Genomic DNA, 20,510 nt, shown 5'->3' with positions numbered 1-20,510 from the left:
CACACTGGTAACAGAAAACAGACAAACTTGTAAAGTTTGATTTGCTGTTATACTTAATTTTAGTTGCCCCCCTAATTTTTGCTATCTTACAATATGCACATAAGCAAGACATAGTAAATGAATGAAAGAAAGCGTGATTACTGGATCTCATTTTACAAGGTTTGTCAGTTGCCTTTTACTTTGGAAACACAGTGATCTGTTTTAGGTCTGTATTTTATTATTAAAGAGTACCTGTCATGATCTTGTTAAATTTTATAATCCTCCCAGTTCACTGCCCCATCACGATAATAATTTTTATTATTTTTTTGTTTTCCATCTTGATATTGCTCTGTATTTTCTGCGCAGATGTGACATCTGAAGCCATACAGGAGAGAACTTCCTCCCTCAGTCTGCTACACACAGCCCAGAGCAGTTCAGTGTGGGATGAGCTATCATTGGATAAGGCTGCCCCCCCCCCCCCCAGCATTTCCTGATTTTGGACTTCTGCCAGGCCAGCAGGAGTCCACAGTCTGTGCAAGAGATGGGGAGAAATATGCTCTGGACAAGTAGGGAGGCACCTAGTGGCATCTTTTTTAACCCCTTAAGGACTCAGGGTTTTTCCGTTTTTGCACTTTCGTTTTTTCCTCCTTACCTTTTAAAAATCATAACCCTTTCAATTTTCCACCTAAAAATCCATATTATGGCTTATTTTTTGCGTCGCCAATACTACTTTGCAGTAACATTAGTCATTTTACACAAAAATGCACGGCGAAACGGAAAAAAAAATAATTGTGCGACAAAATCGAAGAAAAAACGCCATTTTGTAGCTTTTGGGGGCTTCCGTTTCTATGCAGTGCATATTTCGGTAAAAATTACACCTTATCATTATTCTGTAGGTCCATACAGTTAAAATGATACCCTACTTATATAGGTTTGATTTTGTTGTACTTCTGGAAAAAATCATAACTACATGCAGGAAAATTTATACGTTTAAAAATGTCATCTTCTGACCCCTATAACTTTTTCATTTTTCCACATACAGGGCAGTATGAGGACTCATTTTTTGCACCGTGATCTGAAGTTTTTATCGGTATGATTGTTATTTTGATCAAACTTTTTGATCACTTTTTATTCATTTTTTAATGGTATAAAAAGTGACCAAAATACGCTTTTTTGGACGTTGGAATTTTTTTGCGCATACGCCATTGACCATGCGGTTTAATTAATGATATATTTTTATAGTTCGGACATTTACGCACGCGGCGATACCACATATGTTTATTTATTTTTTTTTTACACAGTTTTATTTTTTTTTTATGGGAAAAGGGGGGTGATTCAAACTTTTATTAGGGAAGGGGTTAAATGACCTTTATTAACACTTTTTTTTTACATTTTTTTTGCAGTGTTATAGGTCCCAAAGGGACCTATAACACTGCACACACTGATCTCTCATCCTGATCACAGGCATGTATTAACACGCCTGTGATCAGTGTTATCGGCGCTTGACTGCTCCTGCCTGGATCTCAGGCATGGAGCAGTCATTCGCCGATCGGACACCGAGGAGGCAGGTAAGGGCCCTCCCGATGTCCTGCAAGCTGTTCGGGACGCCGCGATTTCACCGCGGCGGTCCCGAACAGCCCGACTGAGCAGCCGGGTCACTTTAGAAGCGGCGGTCAGCTTTGACCGCCGCTTCTAAAGGGTTAATACCGCACATCGCCGCGATCGGCGATGTGTGGTATTAGCCGCGGGTCCCGGCCGTTGATGAGCGCCAGGACCAACGCGATATGATGCGGGATCGCGGCGCGATCCCGCTTCATATCGCGGGAGCTGGCGCAGGACGTAAATATAAGTCCTGCGTCGTTAAGGGGTTAAACACAAATAAAACATAGAAAACTTCATTTTCTTTTAAACAAAGTACATTAGAAAGATTTTTTATTTGCCATAAGGAGTGCAATAGCAAAAATAAGTTTTAATGACAGTGCCTATTTAAGGAATTTATTGTCTCCACTTCTTCCTTCGGAATACTGGAGGCCAAAAATAAATGTCTTATCATGTAAACATCTATGAGGCCCCTGAGAAACCAATGATTTACTTCACATCTCCCACCCACAATAGGATATAAGATTTTGCCAAAATAGAAAACTGAAAGGACAGCTTAGAAGCAGTCAATCACACGGAAGTGAAAGGCGAGATGGGTTAGGATTGCTAGGCATTTGCAGTGCTCGGGAACACCTTGGGCATTTAAGATTAATTTACCTATTCAGAAAATAACACAGGCTCACCAAATGTAAGGTATGACAGGGACCCTGCTGCTAAACCTGTCTGACCATGGGCTTAGCTTAGTTTCCCATTAAGAAGTGAATTCCATTGCAGTATATCAGTTCTTTACAGTAGAAGAAATGTTTTTTTTTTTTTTTTTAGATGTCAGAAAGCTTGTTTTTCATGTTAATCATATATCTAGCTTTTCATTTTGCTCTGCAAAATATCCATTCTTTCAAGTAGAATTTTAGTGTTCTTACTGTAAGAGCTGAAACTATTTTTCCATATGGTTTCTGAAGCCCAGATTTGTAAGCTACACACAGCAAAATAGGAAGATAAAATTCTTGAAGATGGCGTTAGTGTATAATACACTGCTCAAAAAAATAAAGGGAACACTTAAACAACACAATGTAACTCCAAGTCAATCACACTTCTGTGAAATCACACTGTTCACTCAGGAAGCAACACTGATTCACAATCAATTTCACATGCTGTTGTGCAAATGGAACAGACAACAGGTGGAAATTATAGGCAATTAGCAAGACACCCCCCAATAAAGGAGTGGTTCTGCAGGTGGTGACCACAGACCAATTCTCTGTTCCTATGCTTCCTCGCTGATGTTTTGGTCACTTTTGAATTTTGGCGGTGCTTTCACTCTAGTGGCAGCATGAGACAGAGTCTACAAGCCACACAAGTGGCTCAGATAGTGCAGCTCATCCAGGATGGCACATCAATGCGAGCTGTGGCAAGAAGGTTTGCTGTGTCTGTCAGCGTAGTGTCCAGAGCATGGAGGCGCTATCAGTAGACAGGGCAGTACATCAGAAGATGTGGAGGAAGCCGTAGGAGGGCAACAACCCAGCAGCAGGACCGCTACCTCCACCTTTGTGCAAGGAGGAGCAGGAGGAGCACTGCCAGAGCCCTGCAAAATGACCTCCAGCAGGCCACAAATGTGCATGTGTCCACTCAAACGGTCAGAAACAGACTCCATGAGGGTTGTATGAGGGCCTGACGTCCAAAGGTGGGGGTTGTGCTTACAGCCCAACACCGTGCAGGGCGATTGGCATTTGCCAGAGAACACCAAGATTGGCAAATTCGCCACTGGCGCCCTGTGCTCTTCACAGATGAAAGCAGGTTCACACTGAGCACATGTGACAGACGTGACAGAGTCTGGAGATGCCATGGAGAACGTTCTGCTGTCTGCAACATCCTCCAGCATGACTGGTTTGGCGGTGGGTCAGTAATGGTGTGGGGTGGCATTTCTTTGGGGGGGGGGGGGCCGTACAGCCCTCCATGTACTTGCCAGAGGTAGCCTGACTGCCATTAGGTACCGAGATGAGATCCTCAGACCCCTTGTGAGACCATATGCTGGTGCGGTTGTCCCTGGGTTCCTCCTAATGCAAGTAACACAAAACCTACTTGGGGAATAAATCCCCTCAGGATAAACCCTGACTAGAAATCCCCCATAAAATATAACTTTTAATTATGCTCATTAAAATAGTGTCCAAACTAGTATATTGCACATTTATTGCATCTAAATGGCAGTGGTGTTTAAAATTATCAGCACTGTATCCAGTTAATTCCTATAGTATCATGAAAATGTCTGTCATGCAGACTATTAGTTTGTCATTACTATCTAGTGTACCCCGGTGCCCTGCTGCAGCTTGGGCACTCGGTGTACTAACTAGGAAAGGTCTCTGGTACAGTCTGCTATTAAAACATTAATCCTCTCTTCTAAACGTTTTCTCCATTCTGAATGGCTTTCTCAAAGAAATGAGGCACCTCCTAATGCAAGACAATACTAGACCTCATGTGGCTGGAGTGTGTCAGCAGTTCCTGCAAGAGGAAGGCATTGATGCTATGGACTGGCCCACTCATTCCTCAGACCTGAATCTGTCCTCCATCCACCAACGCCACGTTGCACCACAGACTGTCAAGGAGTTGGTGGATGCTTTAGTCCAGGTCTGGTAGGACATCCCTCAGGAGACCATCCTCCACCTCATCAGGCGCATGCCCATGCATTGTAGGGAGATCATACGGGCACGTGGAGGCCACACATACTACTGGGCCTCATTTTGACTTGTTTTAAGGACATCAAAGTTGGATCAGCCTGTAGTGTGGTTTTCCACTTTGATTTTGAGTGTGACTCCATATCCAGACCTCCATGGGTTGATAAATTTGATTTCTTGATAATTTGTGTGTGATTTTGTTGTCAGCACATTCAACTATGTAAAGACGAAAGTATTTGTAACGGTCTGAGTAGTGGATCCGCTGTACCACTGGAGAAAGCCGCACCAGGGAGCGGAGTCTAAGGAGCCGCTGGTTTTCACCAGAACCCGCAGCAAAGTGGGATGGACTTGCTACTGCAGGCGAACTCCCAGGTACAACTAACCCACAGTGGTGTCCGAAGTGAGACGTGATACAATTTAATAAGGAAACTCAGGGTCAGGCAGAAAGGACAGGGCAGGCGGCTAGGTACATGGTCAGGAAATGTAGTGAAATGAAACTGATACACGGTATAGACTGGACACAGCAAGGAACACTTTTTCAATGGCTACAAGGCACAAAGATCTGACAAAGGTCAAGAGGAAGTGCAGACACTATATAGTGTCAGCACCCGGCAAGGCCCTTTAAATTTCAGAGAGCTGGTGCGCACGCCCTAGGAGACAGGTATGCGCATGCCGACTGTCAGAGGAAGCAGAGGAGCCAGGAGTGCAGAGAGCTAAGTAACTGCCAGGTGAAACAGTGCGCCCTCAGCCTGACATGCGAGCCGTGGCACTGCCCGTCCCTGAAACAGGACACGGAGAAGGGCATTTCTTCAGATCTAGGATGTGTTATCTTAGTGTTCATTTTTTTTTTTTTTTAGCAGTGTATATAGATGCTGTACTACATGTATGGCTGCCACTTGGCAAAGAAATTTTTTTTATTGTCTAAGTTACTGCTGTGCAGAAGAAAAGCTTCAACTAATTTTCAGGAAAACAAAGCAGAAACTGGTTAATAATAAAGAATATAATACAGTAATAGTGTTTTAATTTAATGAGTGTCCAGATAGGTGGAGGTGAAGCAATTAAACTTTTATTCTGTATTTCCACAGGTCCATAAAATGTTGGGTCCCTTGCTTGTTTACGCACTTCATATTGTCATATGTCTGTCTTTAGGTAAAGCAGGTAAGTCCAGTATAACTTTCATAACATTGTTTTCTAGCATAAAGATGTAGTAGAGGATGCCGAGGTTTCCAGTAGGACGTTCTATTGCCTACGGGCTAGATTCGATTACTTGTCTGCCTGTTTCTGCCTTATATTACTATGGAACTATTTTTGGGCTGCGACCCTTGCCATGTACTTCATGTGTTATTTTTATGTCTGGATTCATTTCCATGTAAAATCTTTAATAAAAATGACAGTTTAAAAAAATACAAAAAAAAGATGTAGTAGAGGATGCAGAAAAGTTGAGATTGTCATTTGGAACAACTTATCAGGGTATTACAATATGTTGGGTGTTATTACAGTTGACACAACATACATGTAGATCCGAATAGGGAACAAACAAACATAGCTCTGCTGTATTATTATACAGTAGATACAAAATACTTCCTAAATAATATGCATTTTATTTAAAAAAAATTCTCAGATTTGAAGCTGAAACTTTTTATATGGCTGGATGATTCATTTTTCTAAATTCAAATGTCATAGAAATTTGGAGTCAGCTTTTCATTTAATAATATGATGTTAAATCATTTTATGTCATAAGCTAAACCACACAGAATGCTGAAAAAGTTTATACTGTAGATCAAACACTTTACAAAAATATTTGCATCTCTTACTCATTTTGTGGACTTAACCGTATTGTTTTGACCAAGGCATTGATGTAAGGTACTCCAGCTATGAGTATACGTTAGGGAGGGAAATTAGTCTATCATGCAAATAATCTTTGCCAAATCTTCATTTCATTTGGGCCTTTATCTGTTGGCTAAAGGCTAAGGAGATGCCAGTTAGCCATGTTTCCCTTAGGTTATGATGCCCTCAGCAGCTACACAGAATGGCGGTACAATGTCAAATCCAACAGTAGGAATATTTGTTTTTTACAGAGCACATGGCAGATTATGGCAACCTGAGGCATAATGACAATGGAAATCAGAAGAAATCAGATTGCATGATATTGTACAAAATATTGTACATGGAAATGTCACTAAATGTGTTACATTTTAAGCACTTCTGTTACATAATTACCAAAAGAACGTCCTGATTTTTAAAGGGGTGTTTGGGTAATAACAAATTATTCCCACAAATTTCTAGTACTGAGTAGTAAAGCGGTTGGTCTTCTTGGGGGAGATTTATCAAAACCCGTTCAGAGGAAATGTTGCTAAATTGCCCATAGCAACCAATCAGATCCCTTCTTTCATTTCTGAAAAGCCTTCTGGAAAATAAAAGAAGCGATCTGATTGGTTGCTATGGGCAACTTAGCAACTTTTCCTCTAGACAGGTTTTGATAAATCTCCCTCATTGTCTTTAGAAGTCTGTACCTCTGATGGTAGATACATTTTCAGTCTCTACCGCCTCTGACTCCAGGTATGTGCCCTCCTCTCTAGTGCCCTGTGCTCTATTTGCCAATTAAAGGAGCAGTGCACACACTCAATCCTGTTCCCCTCCTATCTTAGCTATACATTGCACATTTCTAGAGAAACTGTCATTACTTTCATGCTTCCTGAGCCATTGGGGCTGTGCCTGGTGGCATCTCCCCACCCCACCGGCCTTGATGGATAGATCTCACCTTTTTTGGGTATAGGGAAAAATATATCAATCGAGCCTTGTTGAGCAGGCAAAACCAACCGGGGACTGCCCTGATGACTCATGTTTCAGGCAGTATGAAAATAATTACAGGTTCCTATTAAGTCAAACCCACATGCTCCTTGGTGTCTGAACAGTATTGTTATCCTGTATATTTTACCTGTGCCTGTCTTTTTGATTCTGCCTCGGCCTTACCTATTCCGTACTATTTTAACTTGCTTGTGCTTCACTTGGACTGTCGACCATGAAGCTTTTCTGCCTGTTTACAATTATGCTATCTTGCCATATGCCCATGACCTATACTTGGACCCCGATTTGCAGTGCCTGACTTCTTGTTGCCTCACATCACTGTTTTTTTGGTCTGCTTGGCCAGCCACTACCCAAACCACTTTTGGGAAATGACCTGGTACCCTCTAGCAGTTAAGTCCAGCTTCCACATCCTGTAAGAAGGGTGTAACCTATACATGTGCATGGCACGAAGCACATCTGGTCCCTTTTTTTACAGAGTTTTATCATATGTATTGTGTATTTTATGTTCAGCAAACAGAATAGTTAAAGGGGTATTCCAGGGAAAATTTATTATATATATATCTATATATATATATCAACTGGCTCCAGAAAGTTAAACAGATTTGTAAATTACTTCTATTAAAAAATCTTAATCCTTTCAGTACTTATGAGCTTCTGAAGTTAAGGTTGTTTTTTTCTGTCTAAGTGCTCTCTGATGACACGTGTCTCGGGAAACGCCCAGTTTAGAAGAGGTTTGCTATGGGGATTTGCTTCTAAACTGGGCATTGACCGAGACACGTGTCATCAGAGAGGACTTAGACAGAAAAGAACAACCTTAACTTCAGAAGCTCATAAGTACTGAAAGGATTAAGATTTTTTTAATAGAAGTAATTTTCAAATATGTTTAACTTTCTGGAGCCAGTTGAAATATAAAAAATAAGTTTTTTCCTGGATAACCACTTTAATGTTGAAATTTTTCTTACTGTTAAGCTGGTGATTCACATAAAAGACTTCTGTTTTACATTATCAAACATTAGATTATTTTTTCTCTTTGGTAAACACCACATATTTCTGTCCTTAATTGTGGCCAATTGTCTATAAGACTGAACATTCCTTTGGTGCTGGACATTTCCTGTCCAGCTGGACCTCATTTTTTTTGTCATGCTAAAAATGTTGCCATCTATCTATCTATGTACAGTATCTATCTATCTATCTATCTATCTAGAAGTTGATGCAATATGAATTGTAACTGATTTTTTTGGCACAATTGGCACAATTACTAATACTGGCATACTGGTCTATTGAGTTCCTTTAAAATTACAAATTTGAAAGAAAAGTAGCTGGAAATTGGAGCTTTACATTTACTTAAACCATACTGGTGATGTGTTTTTCCTGACAAATGTATATAGATGAATATGTTTATTTTGTAGAGCTCTGTATTGATGAAGGAATGGAGTTTGAATTTGAATATGCACGTGTCGGCCAGCCTCTGTATGCTGTCTGCCCGCTTTACTTCTTATTTGAGAAAAATGATTTCAATGTAACCTGGATAAGAAATGACTCACAAACAGAAATGGCCACAGATAGGCAAGCAAGAGTTTATCAAGATCACAAGTACCTAAAGTTTATCCCTGCAGATCTACAAGATAGTGGACTCTATCAATGTATTCTCAGGTGAGACTGTGTCCATATTCATAATTAGAGATGAGCGAACTTACAGTAAATTTGATTCGTCACAAACTTCTCGGCTCGGCAGTTGATGTCTTTTCCTGCATAAATTAGTTCAGCTTTCCGGTGCTCCGGTGGGCTGGAAAAGGTGGATACAGTCCTAGGAGACTCTTTCCTAGGAATGTATCCACCTTTTCCAGCCCACCGGAGCACCTGAAGGCTGAACTAATTTATGCAGGAAAATTCATCAACTGCCGAGCCGAGAAGTTCGCGACGAATCGAATTTACCGTAAGTTCGCTCATCTCTATTCATAATATTAATATTCATTTATGAGACAATGCAAGAGATGTATGCTGTATGGTAAATGAATAAACATCCATGGCTTATTATACACACAAACAAAAAAGTATTTAAAACAAGAACCACAAACTAAAAGTATATTTGGGGGTGGGGAGCTTGGGGGTTGTAGTTAGACCTCATTCCCAGGAATTCAAGTGTTCAATAGCATCCATAATTCTTATGTCAACTTTACCCAATTTGGTGCATAGATGTAAAAGGGTTCCATAGCAAAGATTTAAATGAGATATTGCTTTCTCAGGACAGAAGAGACTTGTGTTAGTTTTTTCCCCTATAACCAATTCCATTCCCTTAGGAATTATCCAGTGTTTTAATTTTTAATTTTTATTATTTTTTTACAACTTTGGCACTTAACATTATATGGTATAACTTTCACTTACCTCCTATGTTCCAGTGCTGCCTCTGGTGTCCTGCTTCAGTCCCCGGTGGCTTTCTTTCTTTCAGAATTCATGGTGCCTGGATCGGGAGTGACATTGGGGCCCAAAGTGTCACACTGCCCCTTAGCCAATTACTGGCTGAAGCGGGACAGTGTAACACTCTGAGCCCCAATGTCACTCCTCATCTAGGAGTCATGATTTCTGAATGGAAGAGGATCGCGGCCAGTTACTAGAGCAGGCCAATGGAGACACTGCTGGAGCACAGGATGTAAGTAAAAGTTTGTTTTTTTGTACCACCGCTGGATATCCCATTTAAGACAATAAGTAGCCTCATCCCTTTTTTAGCTGACAATGCAATTCCTTATAAAGAGGAGCCCTGCATAGTGTCTTACTTGTAGCAAAATAAATGGTTTTAGCACTCTAATATTACTATGGAGACTTAAGAAATACTAAGAAAAAATTAATTTTATTTAAACAATGTCATCATTTTTCCATTACTATCTCCACCCTTCCCATTTAATCATCAAAGATAAGTGTCAGGGAATACTGTACATTTACGCCCTTGGCCCTGTTCCCGCTGCAAGACTTTGAAGTGAGCTCAAAAGTGGAGCTTGTTTCAAAGCTGGTGAGTAATTGCTGCAATCAGCAGCCAGGACTCCCCACTAATGCTGAACATGAGTTACGTTTTTACAAAAGGTGGGATATGTGGTTTACCCCCTACAAACATGACCTGTTTTCTGGCAATAAAAGGAGTTTGATCCTCATTTGTCCTCGTGAGACAACTCATTTAATAAATCATTTAGGAGATGGTGATAAATGTATGTTATAATGGGTTATAAATTTAGTGTTATCTCTTCCTATTGATTCAGATTTTATCCTTCTCTTACATACAGAAACACAACTTACTGCATTAAGAAGATTAGGAGAGTTGAAGTGTTTGATTATGATGATGGTCTGTGCTATAATCATTCAGTGATGTATCTGAATGAAATACCGATGGCGCCATCACTTAACATTGAATGTCCAGACATAGACATCTATGTCAATTACAGGAACACAAAAGTCAAATGGTTTAAGGTACTAATATTTTTAATATTACGTTTTTTATTTTATTTAATACATTTTACTTGTACATACGTTGGTTTATATGGTGAGAATTCCATTAATTAAAAGGTTCAGATATCATTATACAAAAGTTAATAATGAATAATTGCATTATGTTTTTATTTATAGTAATGAACAGTTTTCACACTGTATATGCAATTACACAAGCAACATAGTATAATACACATATTAGTAATCTGTCACAGTAAGACTACTTTATCTGTTATGTTCCAGTGACTGGTGAGTGCCAATACACATATGTACTTTCTATTAAGGTAGTGGGATTTCCATTGTCATTGCTATTATGCTTGGTTTTTAATTAGGATTTTATTTTGCAAATGTTGTGATCTTACATTATAATACCCCATTCCTAGGCTACCATATATAAGGAGGTTTTCTTATTAGGAAAGGTATCTGTGATAAAGAGTGTTGCTACATTCAAAATGTGTCTAGACCGCGTTACCTCTCTGCCCACTGGAGTGACGTTCTGCCTCTTAATCATTTAAATAACTAATTGCTGACATGTTATTCAAATCCTGTATTATCTTTCTGTTGGGGTGTGAATAATGCGTTACTCTGTATATCTATGTGTGTATATCTTCTTTCAGCTTTACGTCACCTGCTGGTCATCTTCACTATTATTTCCACAGACAAACTGACTCAGTATATCCCACCAACACACAGCATAACCTGCTTCTTAATGTATATGAGATGGTCAGGTTTGGGTACTGCAAACTATCAACTTTGAGCCTTATCCTCCTGGATGAACTACAATTGGCAGCAACTTCAGATTGAGGGTGCTCATACAATAACAAAGTATACGAACAATCCAAAAGCTAGATTTTGGATTGTTCATTTTACCTGCTTCTTACCTGAGTAGAGGTTGTGCTAGGTTTTTATAGCAGACACTTAATTGTGTATATAAGGGCACCTGTATGTGGGTGGGATGGCCTTCAGTTCAGACTGTAACAGAGCATTGGGTGCTACTTGCCACTTAGGTAGTTGCAACTTAAAGGGGTGCTCTGGGGAAGTTAATAAAAATAAAAATTCCCCAAAGCCACCACAAAACCTGTTCTGTGTCCCCTGTAGTTATCCATGTGAATTTGCTAGCTCATGTGGCCCCTGTTGTCTCCTGAATATTCTTTTTCCTTGCTTGCAGCCGATTCTACAACTCCCAGCAGTCAGTTTCTTTTACTATCTGTGTGCACGCTGTGTTGTTGTAAATACGGTCATCAGCACACACTGTACATGTCTTTTCTTTCAAACTATCCTCCCCCCCAGCAAAAAATCATGTTATGCTTTGAATGGCAGCAGTCAGTGATTAGAACTACAGCAGAAAAAGAGCAGCGTTGTGTGCTAAGGAGATGCTGGGCTGTTTCTCTCCTGACACTATCCTCACACAGGGAAGGGGAGGGGAGGTGTGGCTGTGAAGCCAGACCATTAGACAAGACAGAAATCACATGGTGTTTGACTTGCAGGGGGGTGGGGGCTACTCTTAGTGAGGGCTTTGCACAAAGACAAAGTGGATCTGATAATGACATCTTTCTCTCACTCCTTGCATGTAAGTGACAGCTGAAAGAGGAAAACCGCTCTATATAGCTAATGAATGATATTTATACAAATGAACAGGTTGGTGAGAGAGAAAGGATGGGCTATGGGTTTAGTTCCCCAGAGTACCCCTTTAAGACACATTCAGCATAAAACTATGCATTAGGCTAATAAAACACTTTGTGTGGACCCAGCGGAACACTACACCTTCATAAAAGTTTATACTACACATACCTAGCATCAGATTCCCTTTCAACTTTTATTGTATATTAATTGCAAAAACTAGAGCTTGCCACATAGGTGATCATTCAGTGGCCAGGGAGCATTAAATGACAAAGTGGTTGAATGTTCAGGCTTTTAGACATGTCTGTGTTTGCTAAATGACATTGCACATAAAAAGCATGCTATTTGTGATGGTTAACAACTTTTTTTTTGTGCACAGGAATGCCAACCACTGAACCGGGATAGTCAGCGCTACCAAATGCCTGGAAAAACCTTGATTATAAGCAACTTATCCACACAAGACAGTGGGAATTATACTTGTGAAGTGTTATTTACATACAATGGTGTCAGTTATAACATCTCCCGTACAATTCAGTACAATATATTAGGTATAACTACAACTATGTATTATATTATTAGTATATGTTTGAACATAAATGAATATAGTAAAAAACATGCTGACAGGAAAGCACTAAGGGGGGTATTTATCATTTCCTGCACCGGTGCAGAGGAGCAACATTGTGCAAATTTTATTAACCAGCTCTGTTTGTGCAAAGTGGGAGTTTGTGCAACATTTATTTTGCATAATAAGGCACACTTGTTCCCCCCTAAGTATTCCCAAACTTTGAAGAATTAATGAAAGGTACCCTATCACAGATTGTTTACCATCCAAGGATGTCAGATATCTTTGACAAGGGCCAAAATGTTGCATAATAGTATCCTCAAAATGTCAGGGCTTCTTGGGTGTTCTCAGTACGCAGTGGGTTGTACCTACCCTACCAAAATCTATCCAAGAAAGGACAAGTGGGGTATCGATGACATGGTTATGGCTACTAAAGGGTCACTAATGCTTGTGGGGAGCAAAGGTTGCCCCTTCTGGTCCAGTCCCACAGAAGAGCTGCTGTAGCACAAAAAAACACAGTATATTCCAGGGCTGGGTAGCTGCAGACCGGCAAGATTGCCCATGCTGATCCCTGTCCACCTCTGGAAACACTTACAGTGGGCACATTTATGCAAGCTAAGTCCACCCCTTTATGGCTATGGTATGGTATGGTAATGTACCACTGCTTTTAGGATAGGATAATGCACCCTTCCACACTGCAAACATTGTTCAGGAATGGTTTGAGGAACATGACCTAAAGTTACATGGTAACACTTTTATGGTTGAAAAAGATAAATGTCCATAGGAAGGCCAAAAACTCTTATGAGGCTGATGCCAATTACCCCATACCAGAGGGGAACAATTCCTTACTGACTCCAATATGGCAAACAGGAGAGATCCCTGGATCAACCCTAAATCCCTATTAATATAGTATCCATAACTTGTAATGTTATTACCATGGGAGAGAGTTCCATGGTATGATTGCTCTTACAGTAAAGAACCCCATCAGTGCTGGTGGTGTAGAAACTTTCTTTCCTATACAGTAGATGTTGAGGATTTCCCCTTGTTATAAAAATGGTCCTGGGTATAATTAGATTGTGGGAGAGATCTCTGCAATGCCTCCTGAAATATGTATGCAGAGTTATTTGGTCATACTTAATGATAATGCCTTAACATTCCCCAGAACGCAATCCGATTCATGGAGAGTTAGTGTCAGATACCACCAGACATCTTTAAAGGTCTTGTGTATTCCATGTTATGACAGATCAGAGTTGTTCCAGTGCCAAAAGGATGAACAACACAATATAAACGTTATAGCTAATCTCTTATTTTTGGAAGACATTTTGAGGGTTCAAAACCAATTATCAGGTTGAAATATACAATGGTTTCACCATACAATGGCCGTCCTGGAACCAATTAATATTGTAACTTGAGGGACCACTGTATAAGTTTAACCAACTGAAAAACTGAATGTGTGGTGCCAATAAGTTATATAGCCTCCTCTTATATTCTAAGTTTTTTATTGAAAAGATAAGCTGATTCAATACATGAGTATTGGAGAGTACGCTGCTATATGCTTGTAAAGGTGGACATCACTTTAGATCACGTTAAAGGGGTATTCCAGGAAAAAACTTTTTTTATATATATCAACTGGCTCTAGAAAGTTAAACAGATTTGTAAATGACTTCTATTAAAAAATCTTAATCCTTTCAGTACTTATGAGCGTCTGAAGTTAAGGTTGTTCTTTTCTGTCTAAGTGCTCTCTGATGACATGTGTCTCGGGAACCGCCCAGTTTAGAAGAGGTTTGCTATGGGGATTTGCTTGTAAACTGGGCGTTTCCCGAGACACGTTTCATCAGAGAACACTTAAGACAGAAAAGAACAACCTTAACTTCAGAAGCTCATAAGTACTGAAAGGATTAAGATTTTTTAATAGAAGTAATTTACAAATCTGTTTAACTTTCTGGAGCCAGTTGATATATATAAAAAAAGTTATTTCCTGGATAACCCCTTTAATGTAATTGGACATACACCTTAGACTAAAGTCTGCTGTACCTGCCCACATGAGGTGTTTGGCTGACTGTTTAAAGTGTATGGTGGCCTCCTGACTCTCCTATTAAAGATGAATTTTTACTGTCAGACCCTATTGTTCTGGAAGAGGTGAACTAGTGTTCATCCATTTTACAGTTAGTGGAGAAATAACAGTTATTTAAGTGTATGGCCACTTTAAGGCTATAAAAACCTTATATTACACCTTCAGATAAAACATTGTAAGATTTTGTGTAAGATATGTTCATGCTGTTTAAACAATATCAATAGTAAATGTTTTTTGTGTTTTATTTTTTTAGATCAACAAGAAATAGCCGAAGCTGTTATGAAATTCCCAAGCAATAATGTATTAGATGTGGAATTAGGTGAGTTATTCTCTGCTTTGAAAATAGAATTTACGGTTTATATACAGCATAGAAGCTCCTGTACATGGCCACATGACAACTGTTTAGTACAGAGACAAAACAGTGTTTTTACAGAGATACCTTACCCTTCCACTGTACTTCCATGTACCTCTGATTTCATAACGGTAGCATGCAGAAATTGTGACATGCTATATTGGACGTTGTATCTACAGGATAATTCTACACTCAAAGCAATACTTCTGGGGAAGGATAGCTCTCTACATATAGCAAGATGTGGAGAGAGCAGAAATTCACCAGGCACTGCAGTACTGCCTCATACAGTGTGTACGGGATGAGATCACACCTGAAATAATTGGACCGCTGCTCTAAAGTCTCTTATAGCCGGGGGTGCTCAATATGCAATACAAGCGAACAGCAACCAGGTATGGAAGTAGTGGAAATAAGTGGCACTCACCCCAAAGATGACTTTGAAAACAGGAACAGGATTTTATTCCAAATGACAGCGTACAGGTAACAGGGAACAGATAGTCTTCAAGCGGGGAGGATAGAGACCGTAGCCACGGTCAGAAGCGGGGGCACACCACGAAGCAACAACTAGTTTCACGTCATCACGACGCTTCTTCCTGCAACCGGAAGAAGCGTTGTGATGACGTGAAACTAGTTGTTGCTTCATGGTGTGCCCCCGCTTCTGACCGTGGCTACGGTCTCTATCCTCCCCGCTTGAAGACTATCTGTTCCCTGTTACCTGTATGCTGTCATTTAGAATTAAATCCTGTTCCTGTTTTCAAAGTCATCTTTGGGGTGAGTGCCACTTATTTCCACTACTTCCATACTTGGTCCCTACATATAGCACCTAATGGAGCAGTGCACGGGGTGTTAGTAGAAATACCTGATCACTTCGTGACGCCAGGGCATCGTTATCCTATACACAGTCCGAGGTTGGGGACAGCTTCTCCTGGGCCAGACATGGGGAGTAAATGAACACACCGATGTTAGGTTACGGATAACTGTCTTTACTGAGCTGGGTGCAGATAGTAATACACGTACAGCTGGCTTTAGGTGAGAGAGTACAGTGTAAACCCTTGGGAGCCCTGTTGCCTTGCTAGAACTTGTGGTGCTTACACCAAACAGATTAATACTGATTTACTTACTTGTGAGACGGAAGAATGAATACTGGTACTTAAGCCTTTTCCCCAGGGGCATGAACTTACTCCTTGCGAGTAATCCTTGCCGGATGACCAGATGAGATTCAATTTAAACTAGGCCTCTCCTCAGAGCACACAGCACACACAACTGAACCAAACTGTAGCTCAGCTTACACTGTTCTGACCAACTCCTCCCCCCCCCCACTACACTACATAGGGTAGACTTTAGGGGTTCCCATTGGCAGGCAGGGTCACATGGGGTTCACTGCTCTCATTTAAGGGTACAGTAACATAGAAAAACATATATACATATAACAAAAATATAAATGATTAGAAAAATATATTACTTTGCAACAGTATGTGATCATATTTAATATTACAGTAAGTCCGTTGGTGGGCCCAACACCTTATGCTGCCAAGCTGCCCAAGACAGTCCAAAGCCACAGAACAGCTATTGGTGCTGGGACCAGAGCCGGATTAAAAGCACCATGGGCCTGGTGCTGAAGAGTTTTCTGGGCCTAAAAGTGGCCTTGACCCATCAGCTGGGTTGCAGCCATTTGTGGGTCGCAGTGTAACTCTATTTACAGTCATGGCTGTAAATGTTGGCACCCCTGAAATTTTTTCTAGAAAATTAAGTATTTCTCACATAAAAGGATTGCAGTAACACATGTTTTGCTATACACATGTTTATTCCCTTTGTGTGTATTGGAACTAAACCAAAAAGGGGAGGAAAAAAAGCTAATTGGACATAATGTCACACCAAACTCCAAAAATGGGCTGGACAAAATTATTGGCACCCTTTGTGGAAAAAAAGGATTGTTTCAAGTGTGTAATGCTCCTTTAATCTCTCCTGGGGCAAGTAACAGGTGTGGGCAATATAAAAATTAAAAAAGAAGCAGATAAAAAGGAGAGAAGTTCACTTAGTCTTTGCATTGTGTGTCTGTGTGTGTCACACTAAGCATGGACAACAGAAAGAGGAGAAGGGAACTGTCTGAGGACTTGAGAACCAAAATTGTGGAAAAATATCAACAATCTCAAAGTTACAAGTCCATCTCCAGAGATCTAGATTTTCCTTTGTCCACAGTTCGCAACATTATCAAGAAGTTTGCAACCCATGGACCTTTAGCTAATCTCCCTGGGTGTGGACGGAAGAGAAAAATTGATGAAAGGTGTCAATGCAGGATAGTCAGGACTAGGGATAAGCAGCCCCAAACAAGTTCCAAAGATATTCAAGTTGTCCTGCCGGCTTAGGGAGCATCAGTGTCAGCGTGAGCACTGGGTGCCTTGAATATGTGCAAGGCATCATGAAATCAAAGGATTACCAACAGATTTTGCGTCGCACTGTACAGCCCAATGCCAGAAAGCTGGGGTTGCATCTGAGATCTTGGGTTTTCCAGCAGTACAATAACCCCAAACATAGGTCAAAAAGCACCAAACACTGGAGAGTTCTGAAGTGGCCAGCAATGAGTCTGCATCTAAACTCCATTGAACACCTGTGGAAAGATCTTAATATTGCTGTTGGGAAAAGGTGCCCTTCCAAAAAGAAAGACCTGGAGCAGTTTGCAAGGGAAGAGTGGTCCAACATTCTGGCTGAGAGGTGTAAGAAGCTAACTGATCGTTATAGGAAGCGACTGATTTCAGTTATTTTTTCCAAAGGGTGTGCAATCAAATATTAAGTTCCAAAAAAACACAAAGGGAATAAACATGTGTATAGCAAAACATGTGTTACTGCAATTCTTTTCTATGAGAAATACTTAAATGGGTGCTCCGGTGGAAAACTGGTTCCAGAAAGTTAAACAGATTTGTAAATTACTTCTATTAAAAAATCTTAATCATTCCAGTACTTATTAGCTGCTGAATAATACAGAGGAAATTATTTTCTTTTTGGAACACAGTGCTGTCTGCTGAATCACGAGCACAGTGCTCTCTGCTGACATCTCTGTCCATTTTAGGAACTGTCCAGAGCTGCATATGTTTGCTATAGAGATTTTCACCTACTGTGGACAGTCCATAAAATGGACAAATATGTCATCAGAGAACACTGTGCTCTTGATGTCAGCAGAGAGCTCTGTGCTCCAAAAAGAAAATAAATATCTTTGTAGTATTCAGCAGCTAATAAGTACAGGAAGGATTAAGATTTTTTAATAGTAGTCATTTACAAATCGGTTTAACTTTCTGGCACCAGTTGATTTAAGAAAAAAAGTTTTCCACCAGAGTACCCCTTTTATTTTCTTGAAAAATTTCAGGGGTGCCAACATTTACGGCCATGACTGTACTTACATTATGTGCGACACATCACGATACGATCACATTGTGATGTAGGTAGGTAGCTAGGTAGGTTGTTAGCTAGCTAGGTAGGTAGCCAGGTAGCTAGCTATAAAATTACACCAACCTAAGCGTGATACTTCTCGTTTAAGATAATTTTACATGACCAATTATACCAGTACTGTATATAAGGAGGAATATTATTGCCATACACATTACCATCATATTGTTACTGACCAAATCCTGTATACTGAGACCAATAATACCAGTATAAAAGGAGGAATATTATCACCATACATATTATCATCATACTGTTACTGACCAAATCCTGTATATTGAGACCAATATTACCAATAATACCAGTATACAAGGAAGAATATTATCACCATACATATTACCATCATACTGATACTGACTAAATCCTGTTTTCTGAGACCAATATTACCAATAATACCAGTATACAAGGAAGAATATTATCACCATACATATTACCATCATACTGATACTGAACAAATCCTGTTTTCTGAGACCAATATTACCAATAATACCAGTATACAAGGAGGAATATTATCACCATACATATTACCATTGTACTGTTAGTGATCAAATACAGAGTATCAGGACCAATATTACCAATAACAACATACATGGAACAAAAACCGGCACACAAAGACTAGATAATAACACCATTCTGAGTAAAAACTACTATACACAGACTAACAATACCAATAATACCAGTATATAAATAATACAAGGGCCAAATCATACCGATGCATCAGGAACACACTATACATCACACAGTGACTGTACTGTTACTGAATAAAACCACTGTACACAGACTATTATTCCTTCATACAGTGACCATATAGAGATAGATACCAGGATCTGTATACAATATAAGTGAATATATACAGGACCATATAACGGTAGATATCAGCTGCACACAGGATCTGTATACCATATACTGTAAGTGATTATATACAGGACCATATTGAGGTATATATCGGATGTACACAGGATCTGTATACCATAAAAGGGATTATATACAGGACCATATAGTGGTAATTACCAGCTGTACACAGGATATGTTTTCCCTTATAAGGGTAGGGTCACACATGCCATATTTTGCTGTGTATTTGATGCGCAGATTTGAAGCTACAGATTTAATGCTGAAGATTTCAATGTAAACTAAATGACTGAATACAGCATCAAATCTGCAGCTTTAAATCCTGTGCATCAAATATGCGCAGGATACTGTATGTGTGAATACACCATAAGGGTGGGTTCTCATGTGGGTATTTTTGCTGCAGATCTGCAGCAGATTTGCTGCTGCAGATTTTGTTGCCCATTAACTTCAATGGGCAGCATGATCTGCTGAAGAAAATCTGCAGCAGATATGCAGCAAAAAATACGTACGTGTGAATGTACCCTAAGGGTACGTTCAGACGAGCGGATCCACATTGTATTTTACGCTGCAGATTCACTGCCGAACGATCCCTACAGGGTGCCTTTAGATGTGCCTGCTTGGAGCGGCACTATGCTGCTACGAGCAGACACACTGCTGGGATGTGCGAATCGGCATGCATGCACGGTGTACTCACACACATCACGGCCGCTCCCCCTGCTCCCTGAGCTAGGCCGAGAGCAGCTGCGCAAGCTGTGCAAGTATACTGCGCATTTGCGCGGTGACTCGCACATTGCAATGCGTCTGCTCATAGTGGCGGATTGCCGCTCCGAGCAGGCACATCTAAAGGCACCCTGTAGCGGTCCTTCGGCGGCGGATCAACCTACCCTTAGACAGTCTTTTTTAAGCAAAAAAAAAACCTGTGTGTGAACACAGTCCAAGGGTGCGTTCACATTTAACAGTATCCAGCGCAGATTTTATGTGCAGGATTTGATGCCCAGGATTTGCTGCTGCAGATTTCAATGTAATCTAAATGACCGAATACAACTTTAAATCATGTGCATCAAATCCTGCAATCAAATCTGCACAGAA

General features: G+C 40.2%; 1 protein-coding gene across 14 annotated transcripts in view; it reads left to right on the top strand.

Annotated features, from left to right (window-relative positions):
* IL1R1 (interleukin 1 receptor type 1) overlaps positions 1–20,510 on the top strand; it is a 79,143-nt gene that overhangs the window by 38,289 nt on the left and 20,344 nt on the right. For 12 of the 14 annotated variants that reach the window (XM_056556069.1, XM_056556076.1, XM_056556077.1 and 9 more), the window contains 5 exons: positions 5,330–5,402; positions 8,462–8,705; positions 10,328–10,511; positions 12,529–12,697; positions 15,039–15,104. In XM_056556069.1, coding sequence (XP_056412044.1) covers positions 5,339–5,402; positions 8,462–8,705; positions 10,328–10,511; positions 12,529–12,697; positions 15,039–15,104 — 727 coding nt within the window. In that variant the 5' untranslated portion in view covers positions 5,330–5,338. Of the gene's footprint in view, positions 1–4,947; positions 4,973–5,329; positions 5,403–6,725; positions 6,804–8,461; positions 8,706–10,327; positions 10,512–12,528; positions 12,698–15,038; positions 15,105–20,510 lie in introns of those variants that run through there. The other 2 variants (XM_056556081.1, XM_056556082.1) reach the window with 2 other exon arrangements.

Source organism: Hyla sarda, chromosome 2 (assembly GCF_029499605.1).
Source record: "Hyla sarda isolate aHylSar1 chromosome 2, aHylSar1.hap1, whole genome shotgun sequence".
In the NCBI taxonomy this organism is placed as follows: Eukaryota; Metazoa; Chordata; class Amphibia; order Anura; family Hylidae; genus Hyla; species Hyla sarda.
This window is presented reverse-complemented; position numbering and strand designations above follow the sequence as displayed.